This window comes from Bidens hawaiensis, unplaced genomic scaffold (assembly GCF_021521415.1).
Source record: "Bidens hawaiensis isolate Kalapana, Puna unplaced genomic scaffold, B.hawaiensis_p1.1 tig00011861_1, whole genome shotgun sequence".
In the NCBI taxonomy this organism is placed as follows: Eukaryota; Viridiplantae; Streptophyta; class Magnoliopsida; order Asterales; family Asteraceae; genus Bidens; species Bidens hawaiensis.
In genome coordinates, this window is record NW_027491946.1 from 355,238 (window position 1) to 372,880 (window position 17,643).

The 17,643-nt window shown below is 37.0% G+C and overlaps 5 protein-coding genes across 5 annotated transcripts; 3 read left to right on the forward strand and 2 right to left on the reverse strand.

Annotated features, from left to right (window-relative positions):
• Positions 1-3,067: 3,067 nt before the first annotated feature.
• LOC143539344 (ethylene-responsive transcription factor WIN1-like) lies at positions 3,068-3,978 on the forward strand. Its single transcript, XM_077032680.1, has 2 exons — positions 3,068-3,353; positions 3,498-3,978. The coding sequence occupies exons 1-2, from the start codon at positions 3,274-3,276 to the stop codon at positions 3,976-3,978; spliced, it is 561 nt and encodes a 186-aa protein (XP_076888795.1). The 5' UTR covers positions 3,068-3,273.
• Positions 3,979-5,508: 1,530 nt separating this feature from the next.
• LOC143539345 (SPX domain-containing protein 2-like) lies at positions 5,509-6,286 on the forward strand. The gene is made up of 3 exons (XM_077032681.1): positions 5,509-5,733; positions 5,810-5,933; positions 6,033-6,286. The coding sequence occupies exons 1-3, from the start codon at positions 5,521-5,523 to the stop codon at positions 6,197-6,199; spliced, it is 504 nt and encodes a 167-aa protein (XP_076888796.1). The 5' UTR covers positions 5,509-5,520; the 3' UTR covers positions 6,200-6,286.
• Positions 6,287-12,210: 5,924 nt separating this feature from the next.
• LOC143539346 (embryo-specific protein ATS3A-like) lies at positions 12,211-13,879 on the forward strand. Its single transcript, XM_077032682.1, has 3 exons — positions 12,211-12,368; positions 12,442-12,549; positions 13,603-13,879. The coding sequence occupies exons 1-3, from the start codon at positions 12,249-12,251 to the stop codon at positions 13,870-13,872; spliced, it is 498 nt and encodes a 165-aa protein (XP_076888797.1). The 5' UTR covers positions 12,211-12,248; the 3' UTR covers positions 13,873-13,879.
• Positions 13,880-14,451: 572 nt separating this feature from the next.
• On the reverse strand, positions 14,452-15,126 carry LOC143539312 (uncharacterized). Its single transcript, XM_077032655.1, has 2 exons — positions 14,533-15,126; positions 14,452-14,490 (listed from the first exon to the last, which is right to left on the reverse strand). The coding sequence occupies exons 1-2, from the start codon at positions 15,124-15,126 to the stop codon at positions 14,452-14,454; spliced, it is 633 nt and encodes a 210-aa protein (XP_076888770.1).
• A 918-nt stretch (positions 15,127-16,044) lies between these two features.
• Positions 16,045-16,725, reverse strand: LOC143539313 (secreted RxLR effector protein 78-like). The gene is made up of 2 exons (XM_077032656.1): positions 16,588-16,725; positions 16,045-16,431 (listed from the first exon to the last, which is right to left on the reverse strand). The coding sequence occupies exons 1-2, from the start codon at positions 16,723-16,725 to the stop codon at positions 16,045-16,047; spliced, it is 525 nt and encodes a 174-aa protein (XP_076888771.1).
• Positions 16,726-17,643: the final 918 nt, after the last annotated feature.

Genomic DNA, 17,643 nt, shown 5'->3' on the forward strand with positions numbered 1-17,643 from the left:
CTACAGCTTCAGCATCATGGGAAGACATTTTGCAGAAAGAAGAAAGTGATTTCGGGAAAATGCTTGCCTGAAAATGGGAGTATTTGCCGGAAATCACTAAGAAGAAGAAGAAAGGTGAAAGTGTGGATTACAAAGAGGCCTCTCCCCCTTTATATACTAATCGCAATTAATACGGTGAATTTAATGCGGAGGAGAGAGAAATCGAAGGTGCAATGAAACTATGACACGTGGCAAAAAGCAGGCTGGCAACAGCTGTTGACAGGACGTGTGCCAGTAATTTCGCGGCCATGCGCCCGAAAAATCGCGCCCACGCGCCGTAAAAAGCGTCTGAAATGACCATATAATGTCACGTCACCATAACTTCCTGCACGTCCTGACACAGTCAGAAGAAACTGTCGCACGACGTTTCAGAGGTTTGGACTGTTCCTATCTTTCCACCAACCTTTCGAATTTCAAAAATTCAAAATTTAAAAATATTAAAAAGTAAGCGGGAAAATACCCCTTACCTTGGCAAACAAGTAACCGTAAGACGGATGCGGGTACAGTGTTAAGGCAAAACCCTTCACATACCTAGCACCCGCAGGGAATTGAAGCCAAGAAAACCTTGGCGAACAAATAACCGTAAGACGGATGCGGGTACAGTGTTAAGGCAAAACCCTTCACATACCTAGCACCCGCAGGGAATTGAAGCCAAGTACCTCGGCAACCAAGTAACTATAAGACGGGTGCGGGTACAGTGTAAAGGCAAAACCCTTCACATACCTAGCACCCGCAGGGAATTGACGCCAGGAATACCTTGGAAGTAAAGTAACCGTAAGACGAGCGCAGGTACAGTGTAAAGGCAAAACCCTTCACATACCTAGCGCTCCGCTGGGAATTGAAACCAAGAAGGATCTTCTGGGCAATACTTGCGGAAACGGAAATAACATCCCCGCATAGCGGGAACGTCGAGAACTACGTTGTTTGAAGCTCCAGGATGGAATTGGTGGTTTTAACATAATTGATCACTATGTTCAAAACTACCAAAACCTCATGGAGAATCCACACAAGTGGGACTCAACGCTCCTGACTTGCGAGGAGGTTACAGCCTACCCGCATCATACCCAAAGACCAAGCAGGAAACTCGGGAATTTCTGCAAGTGACAAGGACTTCCGCGGGAAGAATCCCCATGGAAAACCTTAAAAAACCCTTTTCAAAACCCTCTGCTTAAAGTCCAAAAGTTCACCTCACTTTATTAAACACTCATGAGAAGAACATTGGACTGGGGGGACTTGAAGAGGTAGGTCCCAGCAGAGCCTAGTTGGACCCGCAAGACTCACCTTGAAGAGGGACGTCTGCGCAGAAACCAACTGGATCCGCAGGACCAACCATGCTCAGAGACGTGACGTCCTTACGCGCAGTACGCGAGCTGGTCCCGCAGGATATGCCTCCCGATGGTGAAGGACTCCGCCTGTCCCCGCAGCCTCGGATACAAGCCATCAGGGAAGGCCACCCGCGCAGCAGGGCTACACGCACAAGGCACTTAGCTCTCAATCACTCAGTGTCACCTGAAGGAATGAGCGAAGCCGGGAACTATCCCGCACAAGGGCGGGAGGGGGAATACTCCCGCCCAAATAAGCCAGTCCGTACGATACAGGAAGATCTTCTGTACTGTACCTGACGAGGTATGGGAAAAAGATCTGACTAAAGATACGACAGCTTATTGACAACAGTATGGCGAGCAGCATGCTCCTGCACTGTATGTCACTATTAGCCGCTGCCTACTCACCAACTACTGCCATACCACGTGCATAGCCGTCACTTGGTGGAACAGGAATAGTATACAGCAGGCCTGGTCACTATCAGCCGCTACCTACCCACCAACTACCAGCAGGGCACGTGCGTAGGCTACTGTTGGTGGAACAGGAACACTGTTGCAGCCGGCCATACCTCTTTGGAAACCTACCTTCGGCTATAAATACCACAAATGGTATGACCATCTCATCTTATCATATCTTACTACATTATCATCATATTATACCTGATATCTGCTCTAGCAATCTCTTAATATACTTTTATATTTAAAGAGCAATCTAGTCTGATTCTCACGCCGGAGGGTGGTCACAAGGAGGAACCCCCCCCTTCTCAGTGACGAGCTCACGGTGTCTGTTTTGCAGGTTATCAGAAGAACCATCTTCCAAGGGTCTAACCCCTCGTGGGAAACATCTCTCCAACCCCCAGGTTACCAGTAATCTGCCCGGGGTCCGGTTAGTGTTTCTTCAGTTAATAAATGGAGCGAGGAGAGAAAGAGAAGAGAGGACCACATGATTAACGAGTAAGAAAGTGAAGAGCTAAATCATCACCGACAAACACACCATTCTAAGAAATCTACTCATCAAAGCTGGCCTTGTTTTATCCCCATCTCTCTTTAATAAACTATACTTGTTATATCTTTATTTTATTATACACAATGTAAGACACTATCATGAAAATATTACTATTTAGTTATACAGGTCTTTTTTTTACGTCTTACAATCTCAGACTCTATCATAGTTTATACGATTCTTGTAATATACGTTTTTTTCTTTATGACGGGTTCTTACAATCTCAGACTCTATCATAGTTTATACGATTCTTGTAATATACGTTTTTTTCTTTATGACGGGTGCCATCAAAATGTTAGGGCGGGAGTGTTATGGCACGAACCACTTTTTAGGGTCTCTTGTTCTTTCAATTAGGTAAACAATATTTTAGAATACTCACAATTATATAATATCGCTTTAAGGTTCTCTGTACTTATTTCTTTTCCAACTTTCGTAGATTTCATAGTTTAATTCAAACACAATTTTAAGTATCGATATTTCATATATATATAAACTCCATTTTGATCGTTGTATAATTAGTTGAAAATACTTACATTACTCATAAGTACTCTTAATTATTTGTCATTTGTGTACAAAGTTATTTTTTATCATTAAATTTGTAATGTGAAACAATATTTTACTCAAATTAATTTGTTAACAATTTGATACTAGTCTAGACTATATAATAACAGTGTTTAGTGTTTATCTGGGAACAACTACTTTCCTATGTGTTTTCTTGTCTCAACTCTCAACATCAACAGTTAACCCACCCTACTTTCTAGTTAATACTGAAACTTATTACACCCAAAAACAATATTTTGTACTCCCATACACCATTTCCGTACATAAATCACCCCTTTATATTTCACACCACACTCTCCTCACATTTATGCTTAAGTCACTCTAGTCTCCTCTTTCTCACTAGTACAAATGGTTCAAACCAAGAAGTTCAGAGGCGTCCGTCAACGCCGCTGGGGCTCCTGGGTTTCCGAGATTCGCCACCCATTATTGTAACCCCCCCTCCCCACCCCCCACCCCCACCCCCACCTTTAATTCACACGCACTAAATTTTTATTTTACATTTTTCAACGGCAGTGACCATCCAAAATGTAATACCTTATTCTTTAATCATCTAAATTTTTTTTCATATGTAGGAAAAGAAGAGTGTGGCTAGGGACATTTGAAACCGCGGAAGAAGCAGCTAGAGCTTATGATAAGGCGGCCGTTCTAATGAGCGGTCGAAATGCCAAGACGAATTTCCCAGTAGTCAAAGATCAAACACCTGAACACGGGGATGGGACCGGGACCACCAATGCCACCACAAGCTCTCCACTTCCATCATCTACCGCTACCGGTCTCTCAGCTCTATTAAGTGCTAAATTAAAAAAATGTTGCAAGTCCCCTTCGCCGTCTCTCACATGCCTTCGGCTAGATAACGAGAGTTCTCACATCGGCGTGTGGCAGAAACGAGCGGGTGTTCACTCGGAGTCTAATTGGGTCATGACCGTTGAGCTAGGAAAGAAGAATACCGAAACTCTTGTGCCCGAGATGATGTCGGAACCACCCGGGCGAGGTAGTGATGAAGAGGATGCAATTGCATTGCAAATGATTGAGGAACTCCTTAATATAAATTAATGGACCAACCAACAGAATTAAATTATGACACATAGTGTGTACCATATTGTATTACTCCATGCATTACTCTCCATATGGTTTCATACTTTCATGTATTTTGTAAAATACTATATATTGTTGCAATAAGATTTTTGTTAAGATATATATATATATATATATATATATATATATTATTACCTTCTTTTATGTTTCAATTTTTAGTAATAAGAAAGTATGCAACCTTAAGTCATACAGTTATGAAAAATACTTAAATAAATCAAAGTAATATGGAAAATGGATATGAGAATGGTGATTGATTTTAACAAAAAGTTGATTATGAGAAGAGGTGTATATTCTGTCAATAATATTGCATAAATTAAAATGACAAGAACAATTAAAGACTACACATTAGAGAATATAATTATACATTTTGTCTATTAGATTATTGAAGTTAGGCACATCAATAAATTGCAATAATAGTTATAGCTTTCAGAATATGTAACATCATTTTACGATATATAGATGGAGCAATATAGGAATAAACTAAAGATGCTAGCATTGTAATACCCAACCTATGCATAATGTTTTGATGTTGTGAGAAAATGAAAAAGACACCATAAAGTGTGTGTCTGTGTGTATAGTGTATACATACATTTATATATGTATATAAAGTCGTCGACTCGTCATCATCAACACTGCTAACAAGCTACTAAAAGGTAGTGACTAGTAGAAAGGCGCGAGAACGACTAAAAGCCACATATGCTACAATGGAAATATTAGTGGTTTGTTATAATCGCGACTAACTTAGGTTTAATCCTCGATCACAGAACAAGCTTAGGCTAAAATTTTCGTGTATTTAAGACACGAAAAACTATACCTATGCTAATAAAAAACAATTCTATATAATGCATATAAAAGATAAATAAACTGAGAAAATACTCTAAAACACTTTTAAGAGACTGTCAATTTAGTTGCTAAATTGGGGCACATACACCATATGTGATTATCTCAACATTGAGCTTTCTATTTCTTTATTGTATAAAGTTTTATAGATCTAGACAAATGAGATGCTAACTCAACATACATTATATTCTTCAACTGTTCCCACATGTGCTGTGTTATCTTTCAAAACCACATTTCTATTCATAATTTTGTGTCACACTAATCCTCGGTGACGTATTAGCCCAAATCGAGTAAAGTTTGAACTACTCAACTTGGTGATAGATTAGCCTCGATGACATATTAATCCAGTTGCAAACAGGTCAACTGGATTATATGTTTATTTCTATTAACCAGTCTTAGGAATTATCGATAACCGCCATTGGTTTATGCATAATATAATGTTTAATCTTCCCGGTGACAATAACTATGACTAACCAAGCATATACGTCGAATATATTGACTAAGTACCATTTTATTAGCGTAACAAAAGTACCAAGAGCACGGTATGATTCGCGAATAATATTAGAATATGCTTTGACGGAGCTCGGGTCTAGGTCCATAAATGATAATGATAACACATCTACTTTAGAGAAATACCTTAGAAAATAAAAGAATTTAAAGATGAAATTTGGAAAGCGATTTCGCATCAAGATATCCATCATCATGCCAGAATGGGAACATGAATGTATGTCATACAAAAACTTGAAAAAGCAACTGAATTTAATGGATCCCGAGAGCCGTGACGAGGGTTTCAAACGATTACTCAAGAATGAGCTTGTAAAGATGAATGACTTTTTCTCAAAAAAGGAAGAAGAATACAAGAACATATTCCAGGTTAAAAAAACAATATCAAAAGTAATATGATCAATGTGTCATTTTGATTGTTTTAACTTTGTAAGTAAACATACAGGAGTTGAAATCAGAGGTGGCTGATTTAGATAGTGGCGAAGATGCGACACGAGTGATAGTTGATCTATTGCAATTCCATAATAAATTAGTTTTGCTCCTTCACTACCATGAACTCAACTTTGATGGTATATTATATATAGCTCATAAAATGCATAATATATTAATAATCATAATTATTTGTTTTATGTTTATAAACTGTACTAGCTATTTGATTTATAAAACAGGATTCCTGAAGATAATCAAGAAACACAGGAAGAAAACCGGGGAATTGTTTAGCTTGTCATTTATGCAGAGAGATAATAAAAAACTCGTCTTCATTGCCAATTCGCTTGACAAGCTTTTATCCGAGTGTGTAGAGACTCTAAGACAACTGGTGCACGCGCAATCTTAAGTTAAATAAACATCGCAATGTATATGGGCACGATGTAAATCTAAAAGTTTCTATGTATCTATACATTATTATGCAAATATTGGCTATATGGTTTAAAAATTCAATGTTATATCATATGTTCTTTGTGGTAAATGCTGCAAAAAGAGTTATTGTTAGAGTTGTAATCTTAATCAGCTTTAACTGGTGTTCTTTGATTCATAAGAAGGATTCTTTGTGAACTGTAATACCTATAGAACTTATTTAAACATCGAGCGTCACGTTAAAGTTTAAACGCATGATTCCGAACACTGTTGACAAAAGCACATGTTCTTTGTTACTTCCAGATTGATGCACATAACCTCAGTTCTGACTAGAAGATAAAGTTTAAACGCATGATTCCGAACACTGAAATTTACATATAAAAATGTATTTGTTTATATAAAACTGAAAACTATACATTAAAGTCCGATGCGATTAATCCATAGTCCCCATTCCACCGTCCGACTAGCGACTAGAGACTTTCATAACCTTGGGCTTAACACATCTACAAATTTTAAATTTCCGTGTAGGGTGTCAATTGTGTTAAGTTGGCTGGTTGGATTGATAGCAGATAGCCCAAACACAAATCATGTAACACTAATCTAACGAGTCAAACACATTGACGCTTGTAATAGATTGGTTAATATGGTTGGCAAGTTAACCTTATAATATACATATCTTTATTTTTTTATTCTAATTTTAAATCAGTTAACAAGCCAACATATTTAATTAAATAAATTAAACATGTCAACTCAAACACAAATATCAATTTATTAAACTATTTAGAAGGTGTATCTTTTGGTGCTGAAATGTGCCTCTTGGGTTATCTTTGGTCCACACATTTGTATAGCACGATGTAACATTTATCTTAATAATTAATAAGTTAACAAGATCTAGCCATTTCCATTTACTTCCCATTGACATGAAACACTTGGTAAGAAACTTTTGTGTACTGCAGTCTGTAGGCATAACTTATTATTTTTTGTTTTGTAATAAAACACTTCTAAAATTTTGAACCACTAATTATACCAACTCTCCAGAACAATAACAATGCCTAGGTAGTTGAAACTTAATTTTATTTTATTTTAAACGTGAACCTTTTTTTTTTTTGTTACATTTAGGTTACTTAGGTTACTGTACTTCTTAATTTAAAAAGCTTCGTTGTCTTATTTTGTCAGACTATATTGTCTCCAAATAACAATGCCTAGGTAGTTGCAACTTAATTTATTTTTTCTTAAAACCCTGACATTCTTTTTTTTTCCATTTAGGTCATCGTACTTCCTAATTCGAAAAGCCTCGTTACTTCACTCTGATCAGACTATGTTGTCTTAGCCGGGTAATCCACACTATCTTCAGAGTTTGGCTTGGAAGAACAGTACCGCCAGCTGTCACAAGAACATAATTCTCTGACGTAACATACGATAGGATGAAAAGTTGAAAACCCTGGTTAGCTCGTGATTCGAACTGAAACCTCGCAAGACATAACTCAAATTCTGTAAAGAAAGATATACTTGAAACTTAAATAAAGTGATATGACTCACAAACACACCAGTCTCAAACCAAAACATGATGAAATCACTCTATTTACTACTTGTATTTGCCCTATTCTCCACATCCCAGTCCAGATCATCAATCACTCTAAAACCTCAAACTAACCCTAACTTCAACATCAACACCACTAATCACCAGGTACTTTATTATTATTATTATTATTATTATTATTATTATTATTATTATCATTATTAATTTCATTTTTGTTAATAATAATATATAGAATGCACGAACCTGTACGTATACTGTTAAGATCACAACCAGCTGTTCTTCAACTCGATACACCAACGATCAAATCAGTCTCACCTTCGGTGATGTGTACGGCAATCAGGTTTTGACATGATATCCAAAAATACTTAACACTTAACATAATACCAAAACATTATATTAGTTACCGGACGGACGTTACTGGTCGGATGGACGTTACTGAACGTTCATGAACACTATTGAATGACGCGGCTTTTGTTCATGTTCGTCAGCTTACTGAATGAAATTTTTTTGTTCATGTCAGTTTAGTTTATTAAACGAACAAACATTAACGAACTTCCACCGACGTCCGGTTCCCTTACAACCCTAATTGTTTGTTTGTGTTTGTTTACATGTGTTCATTTGTGAACTGTTCGTGTAGATTTTAAATCAACGAGCACGAACATATTCATTTTTTAACGAACGAACATGAACACAAATATTTAGCTGATTAAGTGTTTGTGTTCATTCGGTTCGTTTACATGGCTAATTGAAGTTTATGATTAGGTTTACGCACCAACGATAGATGATTCGTCATCACGGACGTTCGAGAGATGTTCATCGGATACGTTTAAGGTATCCGGGCCGTGTATGTATGATGTATGTTATTTGTATTTGTATAGAAGTGGTCATGATGGGTGGAAGCCTGAGAGAGTAGACGTGTACGGGTATAGTATACAGGCGGTTTCGTTTAATTTTAACGTTTGGATACCATCTGATGAATGGTATGGGTATGTGGCTCGTTCAGCGACGAAATAGGGTTCGGGTTTGGGTTCGAGTCGTGTCTTTTTAGATACGTATGTCTGAATAATATTTGACACGAGGTGTATGTCATGTGGACTATATGGTCACGTGTATGTGACAAGACGGTTGTGGTGTTTTGGTGTGTTAAATAATGAAGGTTGGCATGGTAGCTCGCTCATTGATCTCAACCCATATTTTTATTCGTGTTGGGTCGTGTCGGCCCATTTAAATTTGTCATGTTTGGGTTGTATTTCGGGTCAACCCATTTTACATTCATATACGAATATGAGTAATATCTATTGACTTAGTAATAAACTAAACAATTAATAAATCTTGTTCATATAAAACTTGTTAATAATTTGTGATAAATCTAATTGTTTTTGTGTATTTATCTCTCATTCTCAATTAACAAACTTAAATTCACATATTTAGCTCAAGAGAGCAAACGAATGAGATAACCAGAGAATATACAAGTTAGAACTAATACAATGAAATTATTAGAAGTAAAAAGTAGATATAAGTAGGGTAAAAACAAAATATTTTACTTTTAAAAGTTGATTGATATATGAAAAATCAATAGACTAAGTATTTAACTTTAAAATTTAAAACATCTTCTCTCTAAAAGAAAAATATTAACTTCTCTAAAAATTTTAAACGGGTTAACAGGTCAACCCACTTTCTAACGGGTCGGGTTCGGGTTGACCTATTTTTTAAACGTGTCAGGTTCGAGTTGACCTGTTCAAGAAAACGGGTCGTGTCAACCGACCCAAAACCTATATTTTTTCGTGTCGAGTTTCGGGTCGTGTCAAGAAGTGACACCCCTAGTTAAAAGTGAAATCTTGCAAAAGTGTGCATATGCCTCATTAATCAAATATTGTTCAATGTAGCATGTGTTTACATTGGATTAAATTGGTTTGGCTTAAAATAAGATATGTTCAATCAGTAATATCACTCGATGCTAGAGTGTTAGAATGTTATGGGAATGACTTAAAAAAATATATTACAAAAAAACAATAATATTTATATACTTTCTAATGATTTTTATAGATATTTTTAAAGAGTCCAAGTGATTGAACATGAGATAATTACTTATATGAAACTGACCTCCACCAAAGGGCTTAATTATAGTTATAGTCAATATGGTATCAAGGTGCTTGTTAAAGTAAATTTTGACTGAAATTTAATGGAAAAGAATACTAACTTATGCATATATATAAATTGTATTTCTTTTGTATATCTTTATACATCTGTTGTAACTTGTAACTAAAGATCATATAACATAACATTTATTTTGCTAAACTTTGACTTAGTGTGTGATCTTGTGTGTAGTGCAGAGTAAACGAGTCAAACGGGTCAACTCGGTTAAATGTGTGTTTCAAATAATCAGTCTTAGGTAGGGATGAGCGTGGGACAGTACCTGTATCGAAACAATTACTCAAGAATTATTTAAACATCGAGCGTCACGTTAAAGTTTAATCGCATGATTCCGAACTTTGTTGACAAAGACACATGTTCTTTGTTACTCCCAAGTTGATGCACATAACCTTAATTCTGAGTAGAAGATAAAACAGTTGATATTAAACCACCTTTGTATGTTACTGATAAATGATAACACGGGCTTAACACATCTACATGTTTTAAACTTCTGTGTATGGTGTCAAGCGTGTTGAGTTGGCTTGTTGAATAAATAGAAGATAGCCCAAACACAACTCATATATTTATGCTTGTTAAAGACATCAGCTCTAACATGGACACAATTAAAATTGTGTAACCCGAACACGACCTGTGTAACTCGAATTTAAAGAGGTCAAACAGATTGGTGGTTGTAATAAATTGGTTAATATGGTTGGCAAGTTAACGTTATGAAATAAGTTTTTTATTATAATTTTAAACGGGTTGACAGGTCTAACCAGTTTAACTAAACGGGTTACACATGTCAACCCGAATATGACCAATTTAATTAAACATGTTAAACTAGTCAACCGGAAAACAACCGTTTATTATACACCTTAAAATTGGGTATCTTTTGGTACTGAAAAGTGCCTCTTGGTTAGCTTTGGTCCACACACTTGTATACCATGATGTAACATTTTTTTGTTGTGTAACAAATTAATAAACACACCTAAAATTTTGAACCACTAATTATACCAACTCTCCAAACAATAACAATGCCCAGGTAGTTCATCATCATCATCGTACTCAGTATATCCCACCAATAGCAATGCTATGGTAGAGTCTAAGGAGGGTAAGATGTAGACAGCCTTACCTCTATCCCATAGGGATAGAGAGGCTGCTTCCGGTGAGACCCCCGGCTCGATAGTAGTTTTGAATCAAGCCTTGAACATAAGACACATAACACTCAATCATCGGGACACCGGCTGATTGGTGCATGTGCCCTTGTCTTTCGGCTATCAACGCCACCACATGATGCCTGATTAACCTTCCGCCACTTTTAACGTTATTTTCACGTGATTAGTAAAATAGCGTCAAAATTAGTGCAATTTTACTTTTGCTAATGCCCAGGTAGTTGAAACTTAATTTTTTTTAAGTACGGATACTTTCTTTTTATTTAGACTGTACAACTTTCTAATTTGAAAAGCATCGTTGTCTCATTCTTGTCTAACAATGTTGTTTTAACCGAGCTCACATTGATTACATAGTTTGGCTTGGGTGTTCTCCCAGGAACCATATCACCGGCCACCACTTGATAGTTGTTGTCCCGCCACTAGTAGGGATGTAAGCAGATTGAACCGAACCAGACAAGACCTTGTCCGTGTTGTCCGTTAAGCTTTTATCGGACAAACGGACGGTTCACAATCATTTTACTGAACGAAAATTCGTGTCTGTTCATTAAGGAGTTGAGTTTGTCCGTGCCCGTTCATTAGTATATCATATACGCAAACAGACACTAATGGACAACCGAACACTAACATACACTAATAGACAAACAAACACCAATGAACGCTAATTAACGTTAATGGACAAACAAACATAAACATATTAAAATACGTAACATAAACTCTAATGAATATTACACCACATGATATCCAAAATAACATAGTAAGTTAGTAACCAAACACATATAATCATAATAAAATAATGGTTTGCAGTTCAAAATCCACAAATTTCTAGTGTTTTACAAGAAACAAGCTTTAGATTCTTCGTTCTTCAAGGAATTTCAACATACACAACATTATTAAACGGACGTTACCAGACGTCCAGTTCGCTTACAACCCTAGCCACGATAGCAGAAAATCTTTTGCGTAACACGCAGTGGGAAGAAAGCCCTTGTGAGCTCGGGATCCGAACTGAAACCTCGTAAGATCTAGCTTAAATATCTTATTATCACAAACCCATAATCCACCAAAAATATCACAAGTAAGCATACTCAAGCTTCCTATCACTATGCTGGAAATAAAGGATATCGTTGAAAGTTTAATAAAGTGATATGACTCACAAACACACAAAGTCTCACTAGTTCAACCAAAACATGATGAAATCACTCTATTTACTACTTGTATTTGCTCTAATCTCCTTAGCAGAATCCAGATCAATCACTTTAAAACCTCAACCGAACCCTAACTTCAAGATCAACACCACTAATCACCAGGTACTACTTTATTATTATTATTATTATTATTATTATTATTATTATTATTAATTTCATTTTTGTGAATATATAGAATGCACGAACCTGTTCGTATACTGTTGAGATCACAACCAGCTGTTCTTCAACTCGATACACCTACGATCAAATCAGTCTCGCCTTCGGTGATGCGTACGGCAATCAGGTTTTGACTCATTTCTCTGAAGCATTTCATCACACACTTGGTGTGCAGTTTATTTAGACTGATAATTGATGAATTTAAATTAGGCCTGTAAGTGAATCGTTTGGTTGTAAGCTCGTTTATGTTACGAATACGAATATGAACACATATATTCATTTACGTCTGTTTATGTTCGTGAATGTTCATTTTTGGATAAATCATCTATTTAATGTTTTATATTTGAACTGAACCGAACCTAACGAGACTTTGTCCGTGTTTGTCCGTTAAGCTTTTGTCGGACAATCGGGTGGTTCACGAACACGAACACTCTACCGAACGAAAATTTAAGTCCGTGTCCGTTCATTAAGGAATTGAGTTTGTTCGTGCCCGTTCGTTAGTAATGTAAATGTTGTCTAACAGACACATAATGGACAAGCGAACATTAACGGACACTTTAATGGACAAACGCACACACGTACACTAATGGACAAACAAACATAAACGGTTGTAACGCACGAAAAAATAAACAACATAAGCGAGTACATATAATTCAAAAAGTTTAATCATAAATCCACACAATTTCACCCACAAATTCGGAATTACATCACATGATATCCATAAATACTTAAAACTTAACATAATACCAAAACATTATATTAGTTACCAGACACAATCGGACAGACGTTACCGAAACTTCACGAACACTATTGAATGAATGTGGCCTCTGTTCGTGTTCGTCCGTTAAGCTTACCGAACAAATTTTTTTTCTTCATGTCCGGTTAGTTTATTAAACGAACTTCCCGCCGGACGTCCGGGTTCGCTTACAACCCTAGTTGTTCGTTTGTGTTCATTTAAGTGTGTTCGTGTATGTTTGTTTGTGTTTGTTTACGTTTGTTCATATGTGTTCGTTTATCTTTGTCAATTTATGTTCATTTGTGAATTGTTCGTTTAGATTTTCAATCAACGAACACGAACGTGTTCATTTTTTAACGAACGAACATGAACACAAATATATGTCCACTTAAGTGTTCGTGTTCGTTCGGTTCGTTTACATGTCTAATTGAAGTTTATGATTAGGTTTACGCACCGAGGATAGATGATCCGTCATCACGGACGTTCGAGAGCTGTTCGTCGGATACGTTTACGTTATACGGGCCGTGTACGTATGATGTATGTTATTTGTATTTGTATAGAAGTGGTTATGATGGGTGGAAGCCGGAGAGAGTAGACGTGTACGGGTCTGGTATACGGGCGGTTTCGTTTTATTTTAATGTTTGGATACCGGCTGATGTATGGTACGGACCAGATTATTGTTATGGGTATGCGGCTCGTTCAGCGACGAAATAGGGTTCGGGTTTGGTGCGAGTCATGTTTTTTTAGATACGTCTGTCTGAATAATATTTGACACGAGGTGTATGTCATGTGGACTATATGGTCATGTGTATGTGACAAGACGGTTTTGGTGTGTTAAATAATGAAGGTTGGCACGGTATTGATGTATGTTTTAATCAATAACTTGGTGGTATGCAAGTTATTAGTCAAGCTATTTGGCTTATAGGCTTATAGTCAATATGATATCAAGTTTTTTTTTTTGTTAAAATGAATTTTTTATCAAATGATGAGGGTTCAAGTCTCGATAGTAAACAAAATTTTGATGAAACAATTGGCCGTAAAAAATATAATAAAGCCAATTATGTAGTCAATTATAAAGTTGTAAAATAAGTCACATTAAGTTATTAAAGTTTGGTAAAAATTTAATGGTTGTATTTTGACACTTGTGAAGAGTTACTTAAGTTGTCATTAACTCATTATCACGGAGGAGGGGATGTGCCTTTTAAATACCATCACTTCACTACTATTCAACAAATAAGATTTTTTTTTTTTTCGAAAAGATGAATTTTATAAAACAACCGACAAGGCACCGGGCTAGCTCCCTTCACAAGCCGGAGGACAGCCACGAACCCACTAAAAGCACAACTACATAAGAGAAAATTTACACCAATTTACCCAATCAATTTTATCTTTTTTTGATCTACTGTTATACCATAGGAAACCTAGAGATTTGATCTCCCCAATTATCGAATCGATCTTGATGTTTTTCTTTTCAAAAATTCTTTCATTTCGCGCTTTCCAAATACTCCAACAAGCTACTATCACGATCCCGTGGAACGCCTCCTTATCCTTTTCCAGTAACCCCACTAACTTAGACAACTCCAGAACATCTCTAACCGAGAACCCAAAAAAGGGCGGAACTTTGCACCAACGTGTGACGTGATCCCACACAGTCGACGCAACCGAGCACCCAGTTGTTAAATGGTCTATAGTGTCCAACCCAATATCACAAAAGGGACATAATATTCTCACACCTTGAATTTTCCTTCTGTCTAAAGCCTCCCAAGTCGGAACTCGATTCAACTCCACCCTCCAAGCATGGATATTGCATTTATCCGGGACCCACTTACTCCATTTCATAATATAATTATTACTTGAATCTCTGTCCTTCTCTGCAAGTTTTTTAACCGAATTTACCGAAAAGACTCCAGACTTATCCCCGAGCCACCCCCAAGAGTCCGGCCCATCAACACGATCAGCAGCAACCATGAGTTTATAAACCTTCTCCCACTCTAACCTTTCCACCTGTTGGGTTTCTAACCCAGTCCCAAGCCCATCCAAAATTGTGTCCCACCTTTCAGAATCGTTCACTAACCGTGCAACTTTTATTCTTCTCGAGCTTGTACAGATTAGGCAAAATAGATTTTAGAGGACCACTTCCCAGCCAGTTATCGGACCAAAAACTCAAAGACTTACCGTCACCAAGCTTTTCAATGATGAGGTCCTCTATTTTGCTGCCAGCCACTTTAAGCTTGTTCACCACCTTCGCTATATTCTTCCACACTCCTTTGTACTTTTTATTAACCGGAACAAGCTCCCAACCCGCTCTTTTCCAATGGATCGCCTCAATAACCTTGTGCCATAATCCCCCCTTTTCCGTCTTGTAACGCCAACACCATTTAGTTAACAAGGCATTGTTAACGTCTCTAAGCCTCGAGATACCGAGACCCCCTTTATTTTTTGGAAGAGTGACTCTCTCCCATGCCACCCAATGTATTTTATTAACATTACTAGACCCACTCCAAAGAAATCTTTTCATTATACGTTCCAATTTATCCACCACTTTGCAAGGAGCGCGGAACAGAGAGAAATGGTACACTGGGAGACTCTCTAGAACCGATTTTATGAGCACCACTCTACCGCCTATGGATAATGTATGAGCCTTCCATAAGGCTAGCCTTCTTTCAAATAAGTCAATGATCCCATTCCAATTATGAAAGTTGTTCATGTCTGCTCCTACCAAGATCCCAAGATGCATAGAAGGAAGAGTTCCAACCTTGCACCCAAGAGCTTCTGCCATGCAACTCAGATCCCCCCCCCCCCCCCCCCCCACACCATTTGTATTACAACCATATAAAGAGGATTTATGGAAGTTGATTTTGAGACCAGAACACAAGTGGAAGCACCTCAATAACCTGGCCACATTTTTAAGTTTGCTAAAGACCACTCTCCCATTATCATGGCATCGTCGGCGTATAAAAGATGGGATAAAATCGGACCCCCATTTGGAGTTTGAATTCCTTTGAAAATTCCAGCCTCGGCCGCTCTTCTAAACATGCAAGAAAATGCCTCCATAACAATAATAAACAGGAACGGGGAGATCGGATCGCCTTGTCTCAACCCTTTGAAACATTGGAATTCGAACGTCGGAGACCCGTTCACGAGAACTGAGGACCTAGCCGAAGAAAGAATTCTGAGAATCCATTTACACCATTTGTCTGGGAAACCCATTTGCTCCATGATGGACATGAGGAAATTCCATTTCACATTGTCAAAGGCCTTTTCAAAATCAATCTTCAAAAAAAAAAAACAAATAAGATATAATCTATTGATTATAAATAATAAACAATATATTAAGAGGATGGATATTCATTACTCTACGAATTCTTCTTGGATCGTCCAACCAATGCATAAAGTCCGACGACTCAGGGTAATGCAATAACAAAAGACGATTTTATACGCCCGTGATGGCGCGATTGCAGATAGCGTGCCCAAGCCCATCATCTCCTGTTCCGGGGAAAACCCGCAGCCCAAAGGCCTATTGCGGTAAATCCACTTGGGGATCGAATTTGACTTGAGATCAGACATTGCAGTCTTCTACTCAAATATTCATTTCCCATCCGGTACCAGTTGAGCTAAAGCTTATTTGCATTACTATGACAGGAATAAGATTGTAGAAATTCTTTCTCTCTCACACACACACGCACGAGAAATCCCAATAAATCATTAAAAGACAAGATTCTTATGCATAGTTGACCAATGTGGACTTTATAAAACATTTATTTACATCTGTTGTAACTAAAGATCATATAAAACATTTATTTTGCTAAACTTGTAGTGTGTGATACTGCCTAATGCAGAGCAAACGAGTCAAATGGGTCAACTCGATTATATGTAAGTTTCAAATAATCAGTCTTAGGAATTATGGATCAGGATCCCTACCACTGATTATGAAAGAGTTAAGTGACAATAACTAGGAAGAATTTAGAATATACTTCGAATATACCGACTGATCACCAATTACTTAATGAGTTTGAATCAATATAAATGAAATTAATTACATCATAGAGTAATTATGTAATTACTCCACTTATATATATAATTACTCTACTTGGTATTAACAATTAACACGTTAATTTCATTTGTACGTTAACGTTCCTCTTACTTAATAGTGTAAAAAGTTAATCAACAGCTAGCACGGTATGATTAGCAAATACGATATAATAATAAAATATGCTTTAACCTTTATAGATATATAATTAAATACGTCCATAACGGATTAGACGTGCTAGAAGTTTTTTTCATCAAAATATACATTATACTATACACATATATTATTTTGCCGTAAAAAGCAAAAGTAATAAAACTATATAGTTGTGTTGATACGTGCCTCTTGGGCCTTGGCAGCATTTGCTTCAATCATTTGCGTACCATGATTCATCTGTAACGTATATATTATTATTAACTTTATTAACTGATAAGTTTAATTAGGCTGAGGGGTGTGGG

Coding starts and splice junctions, on each gene's coding strand:
- LOC143539344 (XM_077032680.1), top strand. CDS start 3,274: ATGGTTCAAACCAAGAAGTTCAGAGGCGTCCGTCAACGCCGCTGGGGC. Junction 3,354..3,497: donor GAGATTCGCCACCCATTATT/GTAACCCCCCCT, acceptor TTTCATATGTAG/GAAAAGAAGAGTGTGGCTAG.
- LOC143539345 (XM_077032681.1), top strand. CDS start 5,521: ATGAAATTTGGAAAGCGATTTCGCATCAAGATATCCATCATCATGCCA. Junction 5,734..5,809: donor AATACAAGAACATATTCCAG/GTTAAAAAAACA, acceptor GTAAACATACAG/GAGTTGAAATCAGAGGTGGC. Junction 5,934..6,032: donor CCATGAACTCAACTTTGATG/GTATATTATATA, acceptor TTTATAAAACAG/GATTCCTGAAGATAATCAAG.
- LOC143539346 (XM_077032682.1), top strand. CDS start 12,249: ATGATGAAATCACTCTATTTACTACTTGTATTTGCTCTAATCTCCTTA. Junction 12,369..12,441: donor TCAACACCACTAATCACCAG/GTACTACTTTAT, acceptor GTGAATATATAG/AATGCACGAACCTGTTCGTA. Junction 12,550..13,602: donor GTGATGCGTACGGCAATCAG/GTTTTGACTCAT, acceptor GTTTATGATTAG/GTTTACGCACCGAGGATAGA.
- LOC143539312 (XM_077032655.1), bottom strand. CDS start 15,126: ATGGTTGCTGCTGATCGTGTTGATGGGCCGGACTCTTGGGGGTGGCTC. Junction 14,491..14,532: donor AAAAAGATAAAATTGATTGG/GTAAATTGGTGT, acceptor TTGTGCTTTTAG/TGGGTTCGTGGCTGTCCTCC.
- LOC143539313 (XM_077032656.1), bottom strand. CDS start 16,725: ATGTCTGATCTCAAGTCAAATTCGATCCCCAAGTGGATTTACCGCAAT. Junction 16,432..16,587: donor CATCACGGGCGTATAAAATC/GTCTTTTGTTAT, acceptor TTTTTTTTGAAG/ATTGATTTTGAAAAGGCCTT.